General features: G+C 40.1%; 1 protein-coding gene across 1 annotated transcript in view; it reads right to left on the reverse strand.

Moving 5' to 3' along the window:
* LOC122548897 (valosin containing protein) overlaps nt 1-17,198 on the reverse strand; it is a 78,526-nt gene extending 61,328 nt beyond the window's left edge. Inside the window, exons 1-2 of the mRNA XM_043687839.1 lie at nt 16,973-17,198; nt 8,466-8,577 (exon numbers count right to left, since the gene is read on the reverse strand). Coding sequence (XP_043543774.1) covers nt 8,466-8,577; nt 16,973-16,989 — 129 coding nt within the window. The 5' untranslated portion in view covers nt 16,990-17,198. The remainder of the gene's footprint in view (nt 1-8,465; nt 8,578-16,972) is intronic.

The following is a 17,198-nucleotide window of genomic DNA, read 5'->3' on the forward strand; positions in this document are numbered from 1 at the left end:
GAGCCCATGGGTGTGCCGTTGATTTGTTCATATATTTGGTTGTTTAATGTGAAGTGTGTTGTGAGGCACAGGTCCAGTAGTTTAAGTATGCCGTCTTTGTTGATGAGTTCAACGTTCTGTTGTGTCTGTTCAGCAGGTTGGCTATTGTTTCTCTGGCTAGGGCTTTGTCAATAGAGGTGAACAGTGCCGTTACGTCGAATGAGACCATGGTTTCTTCCTTGTCTATGTGTATATTTCTGATGATGTGCAAGAATTCCTGTGTTGATTGTATAGAGTGTCTGGATCTGCTGATCAGGTGTTTCAGTTTCTGCTGTAGTTCTATAGCCAGTTTGTGTGCTGGTGTCCCTGGTAGTGATACTATGGGTCTGAGTGGGATGTCTGGTTTGTGCACTTTAGGTCGTCCATCGAATCTGGGGGTGTTGTTGCTTTCAGGTTTCATTCTTTGTAGGTCCGACCTGGTTATCTGTCCATTTTTTTGTAGGTTCCTCAGTGTGTTGTTTATCCTATTGGTGAGCTGTGGGGTGGGGTCAAACTCCCTCTTTTGGTAGGTGTTGGTATCTGCAAGTAATTGTTGCGCTTTTTAGATGTAGTCTGCTTTGTCTAGGATGACCGCCATTCTGCCTTTGTCTACTGGTAGTATGATTATGTTCTTATCGTTTCTTAGTGATATTAGTGCTTCCCTCTCCTTGGTGTTGAGGTTATGTGTTTGTCTTTTCCTTGTTATCAGAGGTACGATACTTTGTCTCACTGTTTGTTGTGTCTCTTCTGTCAGTCCATTGTTCCTGAGTGTACATTCTAGTGCTGCTTGGAAGTCTGCAGAGAACAGCCAGAGAATTCCTAGAGGCATGGCACTCAACCACAGATTCAATCAATAAGCACATCGACCTGGACGCAATACACCGACCACTGCAACAGACAGCTGGAACTGACAACCGGAAGCAGCAGATTCAAACCACTATAAATGCCGGAGGAAACATCACAGAAGCGCTTCACATGAGGTTCCCAAGCACTGAGGATGTCACCTAGACAGGGGACGAAACGTCTGCAACACAAATTCCCAGCTCGGCGAATAGAACCACAACAACGAGCACCCGAGCTACAAAGCTTCTCACAAACTTTGAACATTTCTAATAATTTAAGGGATTTTCTATCATTTTACAAAACAGATAACTTGTTGAACAGCTCAAAACCCCTTCCTTAGATCAATGACAAAAGAACGGCTGTTTTAGCTATATAATTAATTTGCATATGCCAGTCAAACACAAAGTGAGAAATACATGGAAATAGGAATGTTATTTGTTGGAAAGGTCATGATGGGTTGGGAAGCACAAGTGGCCACATAGCAAGTGGAAAAAGGCAAATGCAAATAAAGCAAAATTAACATGTATAGATAAAAAAACACCAAATTACAGTATATTGATGTTTTGCAGTTGAAAATTCAAAGTCTCAAGTATAGTTACGGCAAATTGGAAGAAGCATGTTGGACTACAATATTCATATGAAATTTGCTAATTTCAAATTAGTTCCCCGAAATAGTGATTCATTTAGATCTGCAGCACTTCACCGTAGAAGCAGGTTTGTTTTTAGGAAGACAGAGGTCTAATGCCGCCAAATAAACTTTGAGACCATCTAGAGACATTGGGATGACAAATTAAGAATTTAGCTTTGTTTAGCTGATAATTGGAGATTTACCCAAAACAGTTAAGGTGCATGAGCAATGTGCAACACTGTATGGTGGTCAATGGGTTGAAATGTGCAATTTTGGAAGGCTGGTAAAACGTAACCACTGCCAAAGACTTACACCCCTCATCTCAGTGTATCCGTTTTATTGAACAATTGAAAGGACAGGATGGTTACTGATACAAAATCAGCACCAACAGGAGGGTGATGATAAACCAAAAGTTTATTTAATAATCAAACTCAGGTGTTGGGAATGGCAGCTGACAGTGCAAGTACTGTATATCAAATCTTAAAATCCAACAGTTGGGAAATCTTTGGTTCTTCTCCTATCAAGTCTCTCTGACATATCAACTTTGATAAAATACAGACAGTTCACCATTTTTCAACTGGAGTATGCAGTCAGAAAACTTCAATTAACAGATTCATATTCTTTCAGTGTATATAGAAGACATACTTTGCTGAATAACATGGACAGGTACATGGATAGGAAAGGTTTAGAGGAATATGGGCCAAACACACAGACCAATGTTATTAGTTCAGTTGAGGAAACCTGGTCAGCATTGGCAAGTTGTATTAAAGGGTCTGCTTCCATTCTGTACTGCTCTATAGCTCTAACTAGACCGTAAAATTCTGGATGTAGGTTTGCTCGCTGAGCTGGAAGGTTCTTTTTCAGATGTTTCATCACCATACTAGGTAACATCTCCAGTGAGCCTTCATACGAAGCATTGCTGATGATTCTGCTTTCTATTTATATGTTTGGGTTTCTTTGGGTTAGTAATGTCATTTCCTATGGCGATGCTTGTCCCAGTTGAAGTGGTGTCCTTCCTCATCGCTATGTGAGGATATTACTGAGAGGTAGTCATGTCGTTTTGTGGCTAGTTGATGTTCATGTTTCCTGGTGGCTAGTTTTCTGCCTATTTGTCCAACGTAGTGTTTGTTACAGTCCTTGCACGGTATTTTGTAAATGACATCAGTTTTGCTTGTTGTCTGTATAGGGTCTTTCAAGTTCATTAGCTGCTGTTTTAGTGTGTTGGTGAGCTACCATGATGCCAAGGGGTCTGAGTATCTGGCCATCATTTCCAAGATATCTTTGATGTAGGGCAGAATGGCTAAGGTTTCTGGACGCATTTGGTCTGTTTGTTTGGGTTTGTTGCTAGAGAAATCTGCGGACTGTGTCATTGGGTACCCATTCTTTTTGAAAACACTGTATATAGGTGATTTTCCTCTGCTCTGCGTAGTTCCTCTGTGCTGCAGTGTGTGGTGGCTCGTTGGAATAATTGATATTTGGTTCGTATGTGTTGTTTTGCTGTAGACATTGGTTTGAAGTTCCCCACTGGCTGTTCGCTCTACTGTGACATCTAGGAATGGCAGTATGTTGTTGCTTTCCTCCTCTTTAGTGAATTTTATGCCAGTAAGGGTATAATTGATTATTTTGAATGTTTCCTCTAATTTGTTTCATTTAATGATGTCAAACGTGTCATTCACTTAACGGACCCAAAGTTTGGATTGGATGAGTTGCAGAACTATTTGTTCAAGTCTCTGCATTACTGTCTCTGCTAAGAACGCGGAGATTGGAGATCCCATGGGTGTTCCATTGGCTTGTCTGTAGGTTTTGTTGATGAAGGTGAAGTGGGTGGTAAGGCATAGGTCCACTAGCTTGATGATGAAGTTGGTGGTGTTTTGCGTATGTGTCTTTGGGTCTTCGAATAGTGTAGTCAGTGTTTCCTTGGCCTGGTTGATGTTGATTGATGTGAACAGGGCTGTTACATCAAAGGAGACCATTATTTCATCCTCTTCTATGTCAGTGTCTTTGATGGTCTTCAGGAATTCTTGGATGGAGTGGATGGAGTGGTGTGAGTCTTCTACTAAGTGTTTTAGTCTTTGGTGTAGCTCCTTGGCCAATCTCTAAGTTGATGTTCCAGGTAGCGAGACTACAGGTCTGAGGGGAGCACCTGGTTTGTGAATTTTGGATACTCCGGAGAAGCGTGGTGTGTTGGATCCGTCTGGTTTCATTTTTTGGAGGTCAGTCTTATTTATTTCAAGATTTCTGAAGTTATTTTGAGTAGGGGTGAGATTCGGTTCTCTAGTTGTGGGTTTGGGTCTATCACCACTTGTTGGTACGTGTTGCTATCTGCAAGTAGTGCATTCACTTTTTCAATGTAGTCTCTTTGATTTAAAATGACTGTCAAGCGTCCTTTGTCTGCAGGTAGGATAATAATGTTTTTATCTTTTCTTAGTCTTTCGAGTGCTTTTCTTTCTTGTGTACTGTTAAATTATTTTGAAGCTGTTCTCTTGACTTTAACTACGTATTGGTCTTGCTGACAGTTTAAACCTTAAACCTAAATTTCAAAAGACTGCATGTTTCTTTTATTACTACTGCAAATGTCTTTTTGTAATATGAAAACAGTGATCTGATCAGCACAAGTTTGACTAATATCACAACTCTACTTGATAATGCTATCCTAAGGAGCGCTTGTTATTCACATTAGAACAAATAATGTGATACACTTGTATTTGCCTCAGTTGTATGAAATTTTTTTGTTTAACATTCTTGTTCAAGAAGCAAAGCTGGAATAGAAATACTGCAGATAGAAAGGATGAAAAAAATTATTGTTAAATAAAAACTGCAAACAAAATCAAAGATTTTTTTGCCAAAGGAAGTTCAGATGCTTCTCACAATCCTTTAAAGGTGGTAAACATTTTCAGGATCCAGTGATGGTGATTGGTCAGTTAATTTAAATTTCTATACGGTACATTTGAAATTTACTGGAAAGATCAACACCCACAAGGTGGATGACTTAAGGACATCTGATGCTGAATAATTTCACTGTCAATATTTTTTATTGATTCCATACAGGAGGTGACACCACATGAAAGGTTTCAAGTTTAAAAAGTGCAATATGGCAGCTGATCATGTTGAAACACACAAAAGTAGCACTGGTGGATGCTCATCGATGATTCAAAAGAAATTTAACACGCTGCCACACTAGACCCTCTTAATATCAGGACTTGTCACACAAGTGGATGTGAAAATTCACAATTGAGAGTTGATTGTAATATCAAAAAAATCTTTTTAACCAAAGGAAGAACCAGAGAGATATTTTAACTGAAGTCTTGACTCATTCTAATTTCCCTCTGTGACCTGCTTCAAAGAATTTCAAGAATAAACAAATGCCTTCATCACCCAATTTCCCACCGAATGTTATGAACAAAGCCTCATAAAACTAATAGCTATCAAAATATGATCAATAGGATGGACAATTCTGGATTTAATTTTAGAGAATTAAAGTATTAAAAGAGTATTAGTGGGAGAGTACTTTTGCAATTAGCAATTTAGCAAAAGTGGACTGAAATGGCGACTTGAAGTCTGTGTCTATGTTAAAGCAATGTCATTCAGGAAGAAGGTTCACTATAAATATATTCTGAAAAAGAGAGACAGCCAATTCCAATGCCCAATTGAAGAAAGAGAAACTTCACTTCTGCAGATAGCCTAAAAAGATAGACAGCCTGGGGATCAAATTTAAAAGGGGAATTTAGAAACCAAGGAGAGTGCATGTCAAAATATTTGCGAGTAAACATCAAGGAAAATCCAACGTTTGTACATGCATAAGGAGCAAGAAGATAATGCCTTTCAGGACCAAAAAAAACCCCTTTGAGTAGAGGTAGAGAATGATGGTTAGGTTCTTGATTGATAAGGCTGTCTTTACAAAAGGGTGCATATCAATATGTCATATTAAGGAAGATCAGTGTAAACAATTGGATGGGGTAAACATTGTAAGAGAAATATTAAAAAGTCTATGAGAAATATATCCAAGCATATAAGAAGAGAAAAAATTACAAAAGATCTGACCACCACACTAGCTACATCAATGGTACTCAAGGATTGAAGGACTGCCAACATTGTACCATTGTTTAAAGAGAAAGCAATTATAGGTAAAAACAATGACTGCAGATGCTGGAAACCAGATTCTGGATTAGTAGTGCTGGAAGAGCACAGCAGTTCAGGCAGCATCCAAGGAGCAGCAAAATCGACGTTTCGGGCAAAAGCCCTTCATCAGAAATAAAGGCAGAGAGCCTGAAGCGTGGAGAGATAAGCTAGAGGAGGGTGGGGGTGGGGAGAAAGTAGCATAGAGTACAATAGGTGAGTGTGGGAGGGGATGAAGGTGATAGGTCAGGGAGGAGGGTGGAGTGGATAGGTGGAAAAGGAGATAGGCAGGTAGGACAAGTCCGGCCCCTCCCCCACTCACCTATTGTATTCTATGCTACTTTCTCCCCACCCTCCTCGAGCTTATCTCTCCATGCTTCAGGCTCTCTGCCTTTATTCTTGATGAAAGGCTTTTGCCCGAAACGTCGATTTCGCTGCTCCTTGGATGCTGCCTAAACCGCAGTGCTCTTCCAGCACCACTAATCCAGAATCTGGTTTCCAGCATCTGCAGTCATTGTTTTTACCTCGTTGATTTTAACCCTACTGCGAATCCTCTTGCAAGGATGCCTGCCTTGGTCGATTTCGCTGCACCTTGGATGCTGCCTGAACTGCACCACTAATCCAGAAAGCAATTATAGGCTAGTTAACTGGTTAGAATCAGAATTTTGAAATGCAGGAAGTCTTCTACCCACTGAATCCTTATAGTTTCCTGGAAGAGCAATTCAGCTTGTGGCACTTGCTGCACTCCACCATCCCTCCAGGCAGCAAGAACTGTTTCAAATTCTGTTTTGAAGCCACGATTAAATAAGCCTCCAGCACACTTTTCATGCAGAGCACTCCAAATCCTGTTGTGGGTAAATTAGAGTCTAGAGATGTACAGCACAAACACAGACTCTTCAGTCAAAGCCGACCAAGAATCTTAAATTAATCTAGCCCTATTTGTCAGCATTTGGCCCATATCTCTCTAAACCCTTCCTGCTCATATACCATCCAGATGCCTTTTTAAATGTTGCAATTGTATCAGCCTACTCAGGCAGCTCATTCCATACAAGCACCATTCTCTGCATGGAAAAGTTGCCCCTTAGCTCTCAAATCTTTCCCCTCTCACCTTAAACATATGCCTTGGGGAAAAGATCCTGACTATTCATCCTATCCATGCCCCACATGATTTCATAAACCTCTAAGGTCACCCCTCAGCTTCCGACATTCCAGAGAAAATAGCCCAAGCCTATTCAGCCTCTCCTTATGGCTCAAATCCTCCAATCTTGGCAAAATCCTTGTAAATCCATTCTTAACCCTTCCAAGTTTCACAACACCTTTCCTGTAGCAGAGAGACCTGAACTGAACGCAGTATTCCAAAAGTGGCCTGCCAATATCCTATACAGCCGCAACATGACTTCCCAACTCCTATACTCAATGCACTGACCAATAAGGGCAAGCATACCAACAGCCTTCTTCACTACCCTATCTACCGGTGAGTGCAAGTTCAAGGAACCACATGTAGTGGAACAGAGGAACCATGGTGTCTATATTTCACATGTAGCAGGACGAGCTGATAAGATAGTTAAGACTGTTTTGGTATGTTTCCCTTTCTTTCTCAGCCAAGGAAATTATGCCAGAACTGTACACAGGACTCTAAACAGATCAAAACTTGAGTACTGTGCAGATCTGGTTACCACATTAACAGAAAGCTGAGATCATATTAGAGGACGCAAAGCAGGATTACAACGATGTTAAAATTTTCCAGTCTTGGTGATGAGGAGGATAGATTATGTAAGCACTTGGAGCAAGAGTGGACTGTACAGCCTATTCAGCCAGCTTCATTGTTCAATAGAATTGTGGCTGACCTTCAGCTTGAACTGCCTGGGATTAACTTCATTCAAAGTGCAGGTTGAGGAAATACTTAATCCTGGCATATAAAATTAATTAAGGCCCTTTATAGTCTTAGCAACAGGATCAAATAGCAAGTGGCATGAGTTTAAAGCAGTTAGTAAGAGAATGAATAGAGAGGTGTGTAAATATTTTAAATTCAGAGGATTAGTGACCCAGAACTCACTGCTGAAAGGGGGATAATGGCAAAAGCTCTCACCACATTTAAAAATGTACTTAGATGTCTTGCAAAGCTGTAACCGCATAAGGCTATGGACTATGTGCAGCAAGTTTGGATAAGGGTAGCTAAATACTGATCGATCATGACAGACACAATGAGGTAAATGGCTACCTCTTGCATTATTTTCCACAATTTGATCTCAAATCTCTGATTATACAAAAACAGCGACCTGGAAAAAGATTAAATGCTCCCTTCAGCTCACCCCATAGATTTATGCATAAGCAACTTGAGTGAGTTGTTTTGGTCATTGTTTATTACAACACAATATTGTAAAACACTTACTCATCCCCAATCAAAGCATTTTATTTCATCCTTAAAGGCTTGCCTGCACATTAGCACACTGAGCCAATGGCAGTCATTCTATTTATCAAGTTGTGACATGCCACGAATTTCAGGGGATAGGATAGGGAAGAAGTAGAAGCAAAAGTCAGATCTCTACCTGTGACCACTGCTGGAAATTACGTGATGCTGACATCTGGTGAGGGCAAAACTTGTTAGCCAACTCACCTCCAAAGTAAAGCAGTAGATCATGAAGAATGGTAACTTAAAAGTACTGACAAGCTATTGACAACCTTGAATGCCTCTTCAGAATTTTTGCGAGATCTGCATGGGGACTTCTGGGCTGATGCACAATCTAGAGGCAACTCTGCTCGAAATTCACACACCTTTCCAAGGGACACGAGAGAAAAAGAAATAATGAAACAAGAAAGTCTTTAAATTATTAAAGACAATGTATTATCATTAGCTTACCTGAGAGAGTGAAACCACACTGTTATCTTCATTAATTGCTTCATCAACAATTAGTCGATTGGGTCTATGCTTCTGCTTCAGAATAGCAGTTGACAAGTCATCAGATTTGGACCTACAAAACAAAAACCTTTGCATTACATGGTCACACTAAAAGTCCCATCACCTTATGGTACATCAACAGTTGGGATAGTTCAGTGAAACTCACTTAATTGCATCAATTTGAAACTCATTATTTTGTTAGCAGATTTATAGTAACAAGATTGGTGATAAACAGCCATAGTATTTTAGTTGCTATTAGATTCTATTGTATCAGAATTTTACAATTGATTTTCAGCTACTTCCATAGATTAAATAGTATCCTATTTTAAAACTTACAGTCCACCACCAGAGGTCTCAAACTATATTTCTGAAATTTTAAACTAATTTTAAGTTTTTACAGCATATTCTACATTATACTGATTTCCAAATCATATCACAATAAATGAAAAATGACTTTCAAATTGTGTTAACCCATACAGTCTACATATACAAGGAGATAGTCTTTTAAAATGACATGGGCTATATGTCAAGCACTTTCTTGTTTTCTGGATGACAGCAGTTAATATATCCTTCTCATAAAGAAAAGTCCATGGGGGGGGAAAGAGAGAGAGAGAGAGAGAGAGAAGAGAGAGAGAGAGAGAGAGAGAGAGAGAGAGAGAGAGAGAGAGAGAGAGAGAGAGAGAGAAAGAAAACACACGCAAGACAAAGAGCCAGTGTTCATGAAGAGGGAAGACACATAACAGCATAATCACAATCATCATGAGTATTAAAGTTATTCCGTTAACATCCTGCCTTTATTACGTGCTCTCATTTCTTACCTCCACCTTTACAGGGTCTACATTTTCCATTCAAGATTATTTCTTGCTATCCGACTTATTCTCATACAGGTCATTCTGGTGTAATGCATGTTTAGTCAACGCGAATTGCCGAAAATGAGTTGTGGGCGCTGTTTGGATACTGCGAACTTTCTACTGAATGGGTATAGCAATTTTCTATAGTGATCTCCTACAGCATGATTTTCCATAGTACAATTTTCCATAGTACAATTTTCCATAGTACAATTTTCTATAGTACAATTTTCTATAGTACAATTTTCTATAGTGCAAGGTTGCAGAGGAATGCAATTGCCACGTTAGACAGAACACTGTCAACAAACCAACCCACCATCCTTTCAAAAACGCATACACCTCTGAATATTTAGTTCCCAGCTTTGATCTCTTTGGAACTATGCCTCCAAGAAGGTTAAGATAATACTCATTAATCTGTATGTGTGCCATTAATTCAGTTACTTTGTGCCACAAGCATTCAAGTAAAGAGCCATTAATTTTGCCTTTTTAACCATACTGTCCCCTTTGACCCCAGTTACAGCTGGGGTTTTTTCTGTATTTATGTACTCTACCCCTTCCTAACCCATTCTGGGCATCATTAACCAAAAATAGCTGTCATCTCTTCTGATTTGGAGGTATTTATTTCCCCAATTAAATCCTCCTCAGCCCTTCATTAATTTAAAGCACTCTCTGCAGCCCTACATTATTCAATGGACACTGAAAACCCACAGTATATTACACCATGGAGTAGAATATGGGTTAATGTGAAGAAACACCCTCTCAAATATTCACATGACAGAGCAAATAAAGGCATGTAGCATGCCATGTATTTTAACCATCAAATTATTTTGGTTGCCAATTTATTTTGATTTGAGGTGGGAACTAAACTTGGCTACATCATTTTGAAGGTTAGCAGATTGTCCGTTGGCTTTATTTTAAAAACAAACATGTATTTGTTAATTATTTTTAAACTAACATCTGTTACTAAAACTTACAATAGAACAATAAGCCTTTTTAAAGGCAATTTTCCAGTCTGCCAGCAGCAGCCTTTTCAATTTCACATCAAATATCATTAGTTTACTGCTGTTACCAAAAGAAACTAATGTGCACACTTAAGTAAAGCCAGAAAAATAATTTGGGGATGGAATACACCAGGTGTGAGAAGGAGTCAAGTTTTTTAAAGACCAAACATCAGATTTCCTTTCAGAAATTGAAATAAAAGACAAACAAACAATGAACTTAAGTAAATGTATTCTAAACGAAAGTTGTGAAGATTTATTAACTCAAGTCAATTTGTTAATGATTAATGGCTCTCTAACTTCATCACACCTGCTTTTGGTCTGCCCAATCACAGATGTTCAAATCGAGTAGGCCCCATAGGCTTGTCCCATGGCAGGTTCACATACATAAAATTTAAATCCATGTTTCCATTTAATTTGCATACATCTCAAACAATGAAACAATACTGTTTAAGAAGCCGACAGGCACATAAAAATAAGCCAAACCAGCACACAGATTCCAAATTTAAAACAGGTGTGGAGCAATTCCATTGCATGCTACTATTTGAGTGTATTCTATAATACTTAGCAGCAGATTGAGTTAACTTTTGTAACAACTGCACCACTTTTCCTCAACAGTAACAAAATATTCTTCATTCAATTTCACTTGTATAGTCATTTCTATTGTAATTGTTATTGGTGATCAACTAAACACATTTACAGAGCACTTTCAATACAATAAAAGTCCCACTGTACAGATATGTGCTCAAACAAAATTTGACACCAGTCCATAAAGTCCATTTTACCAGATGACCATAAATCTGAGCAAAAAGTTAAGTTTTAAAGAGGAAAAAAAGGCAAATAAGGGAAACATTTATGGCAGGAACTCCAGAACTCCATCATAGCAGCTACGGTGTGGAGAAATAGATTAAGGATGCACACACTGCTAGAAATAGAGAAGCAAAAGTATCTGAAAATTGCAGAGGTGATGGAAGGTTAGAAAACAAGAAAGGGAAAGACCATGGAGGAATTTAACAACAAAAAAGAGAATATTAAACATTTGACTAATTGGAAGATGACACAAGTCAACAAGCACAGAGGTGACAGGTGAATGGTTCATGGTACGAGTTACAAGACAGGCAATTTTGGAACAGGTCAAGTTCACAGACTGCAAGTTAGGAAATCAGCCAGATACTTTGAAGTACTGAACTTGGAAGCGTAGTTTCTGCAGATTCAAAATTAAATGAATGAACAAGTCATCAAAAATACTGGAAAGAGACTTTTATAATGTGAAATAATTACAGTCATTGTACTACTATCAATCACATTTCACGGTAAGGCTGGCTTAAAAATTAGGATGGACCATCCCATCTAAACAGGTTTGGAAATTTAAACCTGCGAACAAAACATTAAAATTAGCAAGGCTGTAAACCACTGTTTGTAGGGATTTATTCTTAGCATGCTCTCCCTTCAGAATTCAAGCAACCCTTAAAGTTGGCAATCACATGTTTTCAACAAATCTTTCCAGCCTGTGATTCCTCCATGGCCTTTCCCTCCCTTGTTTTCCAGCCTTACATAACCTGTGATTCCTACCACCTCAAAGGACAATAGGTGAACAGAAACACTGTCACCTGTAAGTTCCCTTCCAAGCCACATACCATCGTGACCTGGAAATATGTAAGTGCTCCTTCACTTTCACTGGGTTAAAATCCTGGAACTCCTTCCCTAACACCACAAGCATATCTATAGAGACACAGAAAATATGTGCAGGAGTAAGCTATTCTGCACTTGGAGCCTGCACAACCATTCAATATGATCATGGCTGATCATGCAATATCAGTATCCCACCCCTGCTTCCTTTCCATTCCTCTTGATCCCTTCAGCCACAAGGGTCACATCCAGCTCCTTCCTGAATATATCTAATGAACTGGCCCCAACGGCATTCTGTGATAGAGAATCCCAGAGGGTCACAACTCTCAAAGTGAACAAATTCTTCCTCATCTCAGTTCTGAATAGCTTAACCCTTATTTTAGATTGTGATCCCTAGTTCTGGACTTTTCCCAACATTGGGAACAGAGTTCCCACATCTAGTCTATCCAGTCCCAATATGATTTTGTGTATTTCTATGAGATCCTTCATCATTCTTCCACATTCCAGTGAGTACAAGCCCATTCAGTCCCGTCTTCCTTCTTATGGTGGCCCTGCCATCCCAGGAATCAATCTGGTGAACTTTCACTGGATTCTCTCAATAACAAGGATATCCTAACTCAGACTAAGAGACCAGAACTCTTTCTTACAGACTGCAGCAGCTCAAGGTGTCACTCACCACAAGAGGAATTAAAGACAGGCAATGAGATTTGTTTTGAATCAATCTGTAATTTCACAGTTGCCAGCATTGATTCAACACCTCAACTAAATGCCCATTATTCAGGCATAAATCCTCATAGCATGTTGAAATATCAAAATGTCAAATCAAATTCATTATTATTCTCACCTGACATGTGTAGAATTGTTCCAAATTTTACAGACTGACTCGACATTTACTTCAAGTGAAAATCTGAACCTGCTTCTTGCATTTCACAAAGTGACTGAGACTATTTCACAATGTGAACAGACAGAACCAAGTTACAACTTGTATTTACATAGTAATTTTAATGGAATAAAACACGACAGGTACTGAGCGGAGAACGATGAAACAAAGCCATCAAGCCAAAAACTCGGTTAAAGATGTAAATGGTGTTTTTAAAAAAAGAAATAGAGGGGTTAAGGGAGGGTTAAAAAAAAATCTGTGTTAGATTGATGTTTCAAATAATCAAGCATTCAGTTTGCAGAGAATGGAATAACAGAACAACTATAATGTGTCATGATTTGGTGATGCCGGTCTTGGACTATAATGTGAATAGACACCAAGTCAGAAAGCCTTTGTTGTAATTGTACAATACCAATTTTCCAGTAAAAGGAACATGAAAACTATTTGCACTTTTGTCACTGCCAAACTTTAAGGTATTAGCCATATGACAATTTATTTTGGTGAAAACACAGGAATAAGTTAAGGTATGTCCAACTCAATGAGAATACTGGAACTACAAAATTTAACACTACTGAAGGCTGTAATCAACAGGCAACTTGTTAATTGTAATATTAAGACCATCAGCCAAAGAAAACAAAAACAAAGGAAGACTTCCTGTTTTGCTGCAACGATTCATTGTTTATATGATGCTAAATAACTTCTCCTGATAACTATGGAATGTATATAACAAGTGAATTTTATTTTTATTGCATTGCTTGGCAGAGACTCAAAAGCAAGCATCATTTACAGCTAATGTACATTTGAACTAAATTATTTATATCATCCCATGTTATAATACAGAGAACATAGCACTTCCAGAAATAATGGGCTTTTTGAAGGTAATGCACAATTGGGTGTAATTACTCATTGGAAAAAGTGAGGACTGCAGATGCTAGAGATCAGAGCTGAAAATGTGTTGCCCAAATCATCGATTCTCCTGCTCCTTAGATGCTGCCTGACCTGCTGCACTTTTCCAGCAAGTAATTACTCATTGCCAAGTCTCAAGTACGGAGCAATCATATCCAAGATTACCAGTGCTGGAAACATTGGTCACACTCACTAACCATGATGAAAATTAGACACTTGGAGCTGTCCAATCCTTTGCATGATCTTAACTAGAAGACTTAAGATAAAATAATACTTCAGAGACATTGTAATATCCCAGTTGCAGGTGTAATTTTGTTTCTGTTGAAATTTTCCATATATCAGTGTGATGCTATTTTATAGATGGAAATGTGTTGCTGGAAAAGCGCAGCAGGTCAGGCAGCATCTAGGGAACAGGAGAATCGACGTTTCGGGCATTAGCCCTTCTTCAGGAATCAGGCTAATGCCCGAAACGTCGATTCTCCTGTTCCCTAGATGCTGCCTGACCTGCTGCGCTTTTCCAGCAACACATTTCCATCTCTGATCTCCAGCATCTGCAGACCTCACTTTCTCCTCAAAGATTTCAACCTGATGCTATTTTATACCTAGTCTTAAAAGATATTTTAGCACATATAAGAGCACATTGTTTGGTGCATAAGCATTAAAGCTCTTCAGTTTTTCACTGACACATTGAGGAATTATTTGTAAGAACATGGGATTTAGACACAATTTTAAAATAACTTAAGAGTGGTTACAGTACAACAGGAGGCCTTCTGACATGGAGTTCACACTACCCTCATACATTTTATGCCTGCAGTTCCTGTTGCCTATAATTCCGATATTGTTATCAAATTCGCTCTTGAAAGCCAAAACTAAATCTGCTTTAGAGACAAAAAAACTGCAGATGCTGGAATCCAAGGTAGACAAGCAGCAGGCTGGAAGAACACAGCAAGCCAGGCAACATCAGAAGGTGAGGAAATCAACACTGAGTGTAGCCCTTTTCCAGGGCTGAGGGTGATTGTAAGGGGAACTGCAGATAAGGGGGGTTGGGAGGAGAGAAGGGCAGGGTGGTAAGGTAAGGATAGGTGAAGACAGGTACAGAGTACAACCTGGTTGGTCAATAGGAGGAATGAATCCGGTTGGCAGCTGGAAGGAAAGGTCGGTCAGAGGAATGGAAGGGAGGGGAAAAGTTTGCTGGAAAGGGAGCCAGGAATCTAAAGGGATGTTATTTGAAATTGTACAGCACAACGTCGAGTCCTCTGGGCTGGAGGGTGCCCAAGTGGAAGATGAAGTATAGTTCTTCGAATTTGCGGTCTGATGCACTGTGGCAGTGGAGGAGGCCGAGGATGGTCATGTCAGAAATGTAGTGGTGAGTGGAATTAAAATGGGTGGTGGCTGGGAGGTCAGGTCGGCCCTTGCAGGCCTGGCTGAGATTGCAGCGCCCTGAGTTTACGTTTGGTCTCACCGAGGTAGAGAATACCACACCAGGAGCACCAGATACAATAAACTAAGTTCGAAAAGAGGCAGAAGAATTCTGTCTCATCTGGAAGAACTGGTTGGGGCCCTGGATGGAGGTTGGGGGGGGTGCCAGCAGGTTTTACATCTTTTATAGTTGCAGGGGAAAGTACCAGGGAGTTGTCCCAACCAAGGATTGGTGAAGGGAACATTCCCTGCAGAAGGCGGGAGGTGTGGGGAGGGGAAATGTTTTTAGTGATGGGGTGATAGGTGAGGACAAGGGAGACCTTGTCTTTACTGCTTTTGGGCGGGGGGGGGGGTGGGTTTCAAGCAGTGGAGCGAGGATTGAAGGTGGTGCGCTGTCTAGATGATGGGGGGTGAAGCATATTGTTCAAAATAGGTGGACATATGGGATGCTTGGAAATGGACTGTCTCCTTGTCTGAAAAGATGCAGCAGAGGTGGAGAAATTTGGATTACTGGGTGGAGCTCCTGCAGGAGGGAGGTGGTGTGATCCAGGTAGTTATGGGCGTCTGTGGGTTTAATAGTAAACTTCCATCTGGAGACTGTCACTGCAGAGGTCAATAAAGGGGAAAGTGGTGTTCAAGGTAGACCAAGTGAATTTAAGGGGCGACGTGAAAGTTTTTGGCAGTCGATGAACTGCTCCAATTCAATCTGGGTGCAGAGTGCAGCACTGGTGTAGTCATTAATGTAAGAGAAGATCTGAGATACTGAAGAGGGACTTTGACATAGCTGACAAAGAGGCAGGGGCAGCAAGGCCCATCTGAGTGCCCGTTGCCAACTCCTGGGTTTTGGAGGAAATGGGAAGAGTTAAAAGTTATTAAGGGAGAGGACTAGTTTGGTGAATCTGCTCCACCAAACTTTCAAGTAGTGCAATCCAGATCAGAACTATTTGCAGATTGAATTCAAAATGTCCACAATGTACTCTTATGCAAGGTATGATCTGTCTGGATAGCACAGAAAATTAATACTTTTCACCCTCTCTCAGTAAATGTGACAACAATAAATCCAACCATAGATTGGATGATTTCAGAGCAAAATACAAATGGCTAGTAGTTACTTACTAACCATGGCTCTGAAACAACTAAACTCAAGTGAATTTAATTGTAAACATAAAATCCAAACTCAAAAAGGAAAGTCTCAGGAAGTCAATTATTATATCGATGTTTCAATTACTTTGATCTCTGCTTAACCATACTAATTTTTACAGATGCATAGTGCACTTCATCTGCAGGTGAGGAAAATGGGAAAAAAATCAAACATGCCCTACAAAAAAAACGCAAACGACTTATTCACAAAATATTGCACGTTCACCTTGGTATGAACCAGGTTGGATGTTGGAAAATGAACCAAAAGTGATTAAATCCTATTTCGTTGGGTCAGCAGCTGCCAGGCTCCACAAAATAGCTCCCCCCCACCAAAAAAAAATCGCTCTCGTCATTCGGCTGAAACAAATTGCCGCAAATAATTGCGACGCGATTTTTAACTGCATTTCCGGAGAGGGGCTTTGGTGAAAATAAACCGAGGGCAGAAACTCATATCTGGGATCAGGCCTCTTCAATGAGATGCAGCCTCTCTCAGCTAGGCCTGGATGACACAGTGAAATCGGCGAGGAGCAAACCAGCCTCTCCCTTCCCCCTTCGTGCAGTGGGCGAGGAAAAGCCTGAGGCCTACCGGCCTTCAAAGCGACCGGGAACTACTACCCGCCTCATAGACACATCTGAGGATATACTCACTCTCCTCCCGAAGCCATTACCAATCAGTCTCCCTCTGCTCGCAGGGATTCACTTCTCTGAACCTCTGATGGATAGTATTTTAATCCGTTTTTGTGCTGTCTCCCCTGTCACTCAATGGTCCCTTCTCGCTCCAGCTGCCGAAGTACTAGATAAAAAAAACCCCTGGCAGCCGCTCCAACGCGTCACTCAGAGCTCACAACGAGGCTGCCCAATCCAGAACCTTCTC

The sequence above is a fragment of the Chiloscyllium plagiosum genome, chromosome 1 (genome assembly GCF_004010195.1).
Source record: "Chiloscyllium plagiosum isolate BGI_BamShark_2017 chromosome 1, ASM401019v2, whole genome shotgun sequence".
Classification (NCBI taxonomy): domain Eukaryota; kingdom Metazoa; phylum Chordata; class Chondrichthyes; order Orectolobiformes; family Hemiscylliidae; genus Chiloscyllium; species Chiloscyllium plagiosum.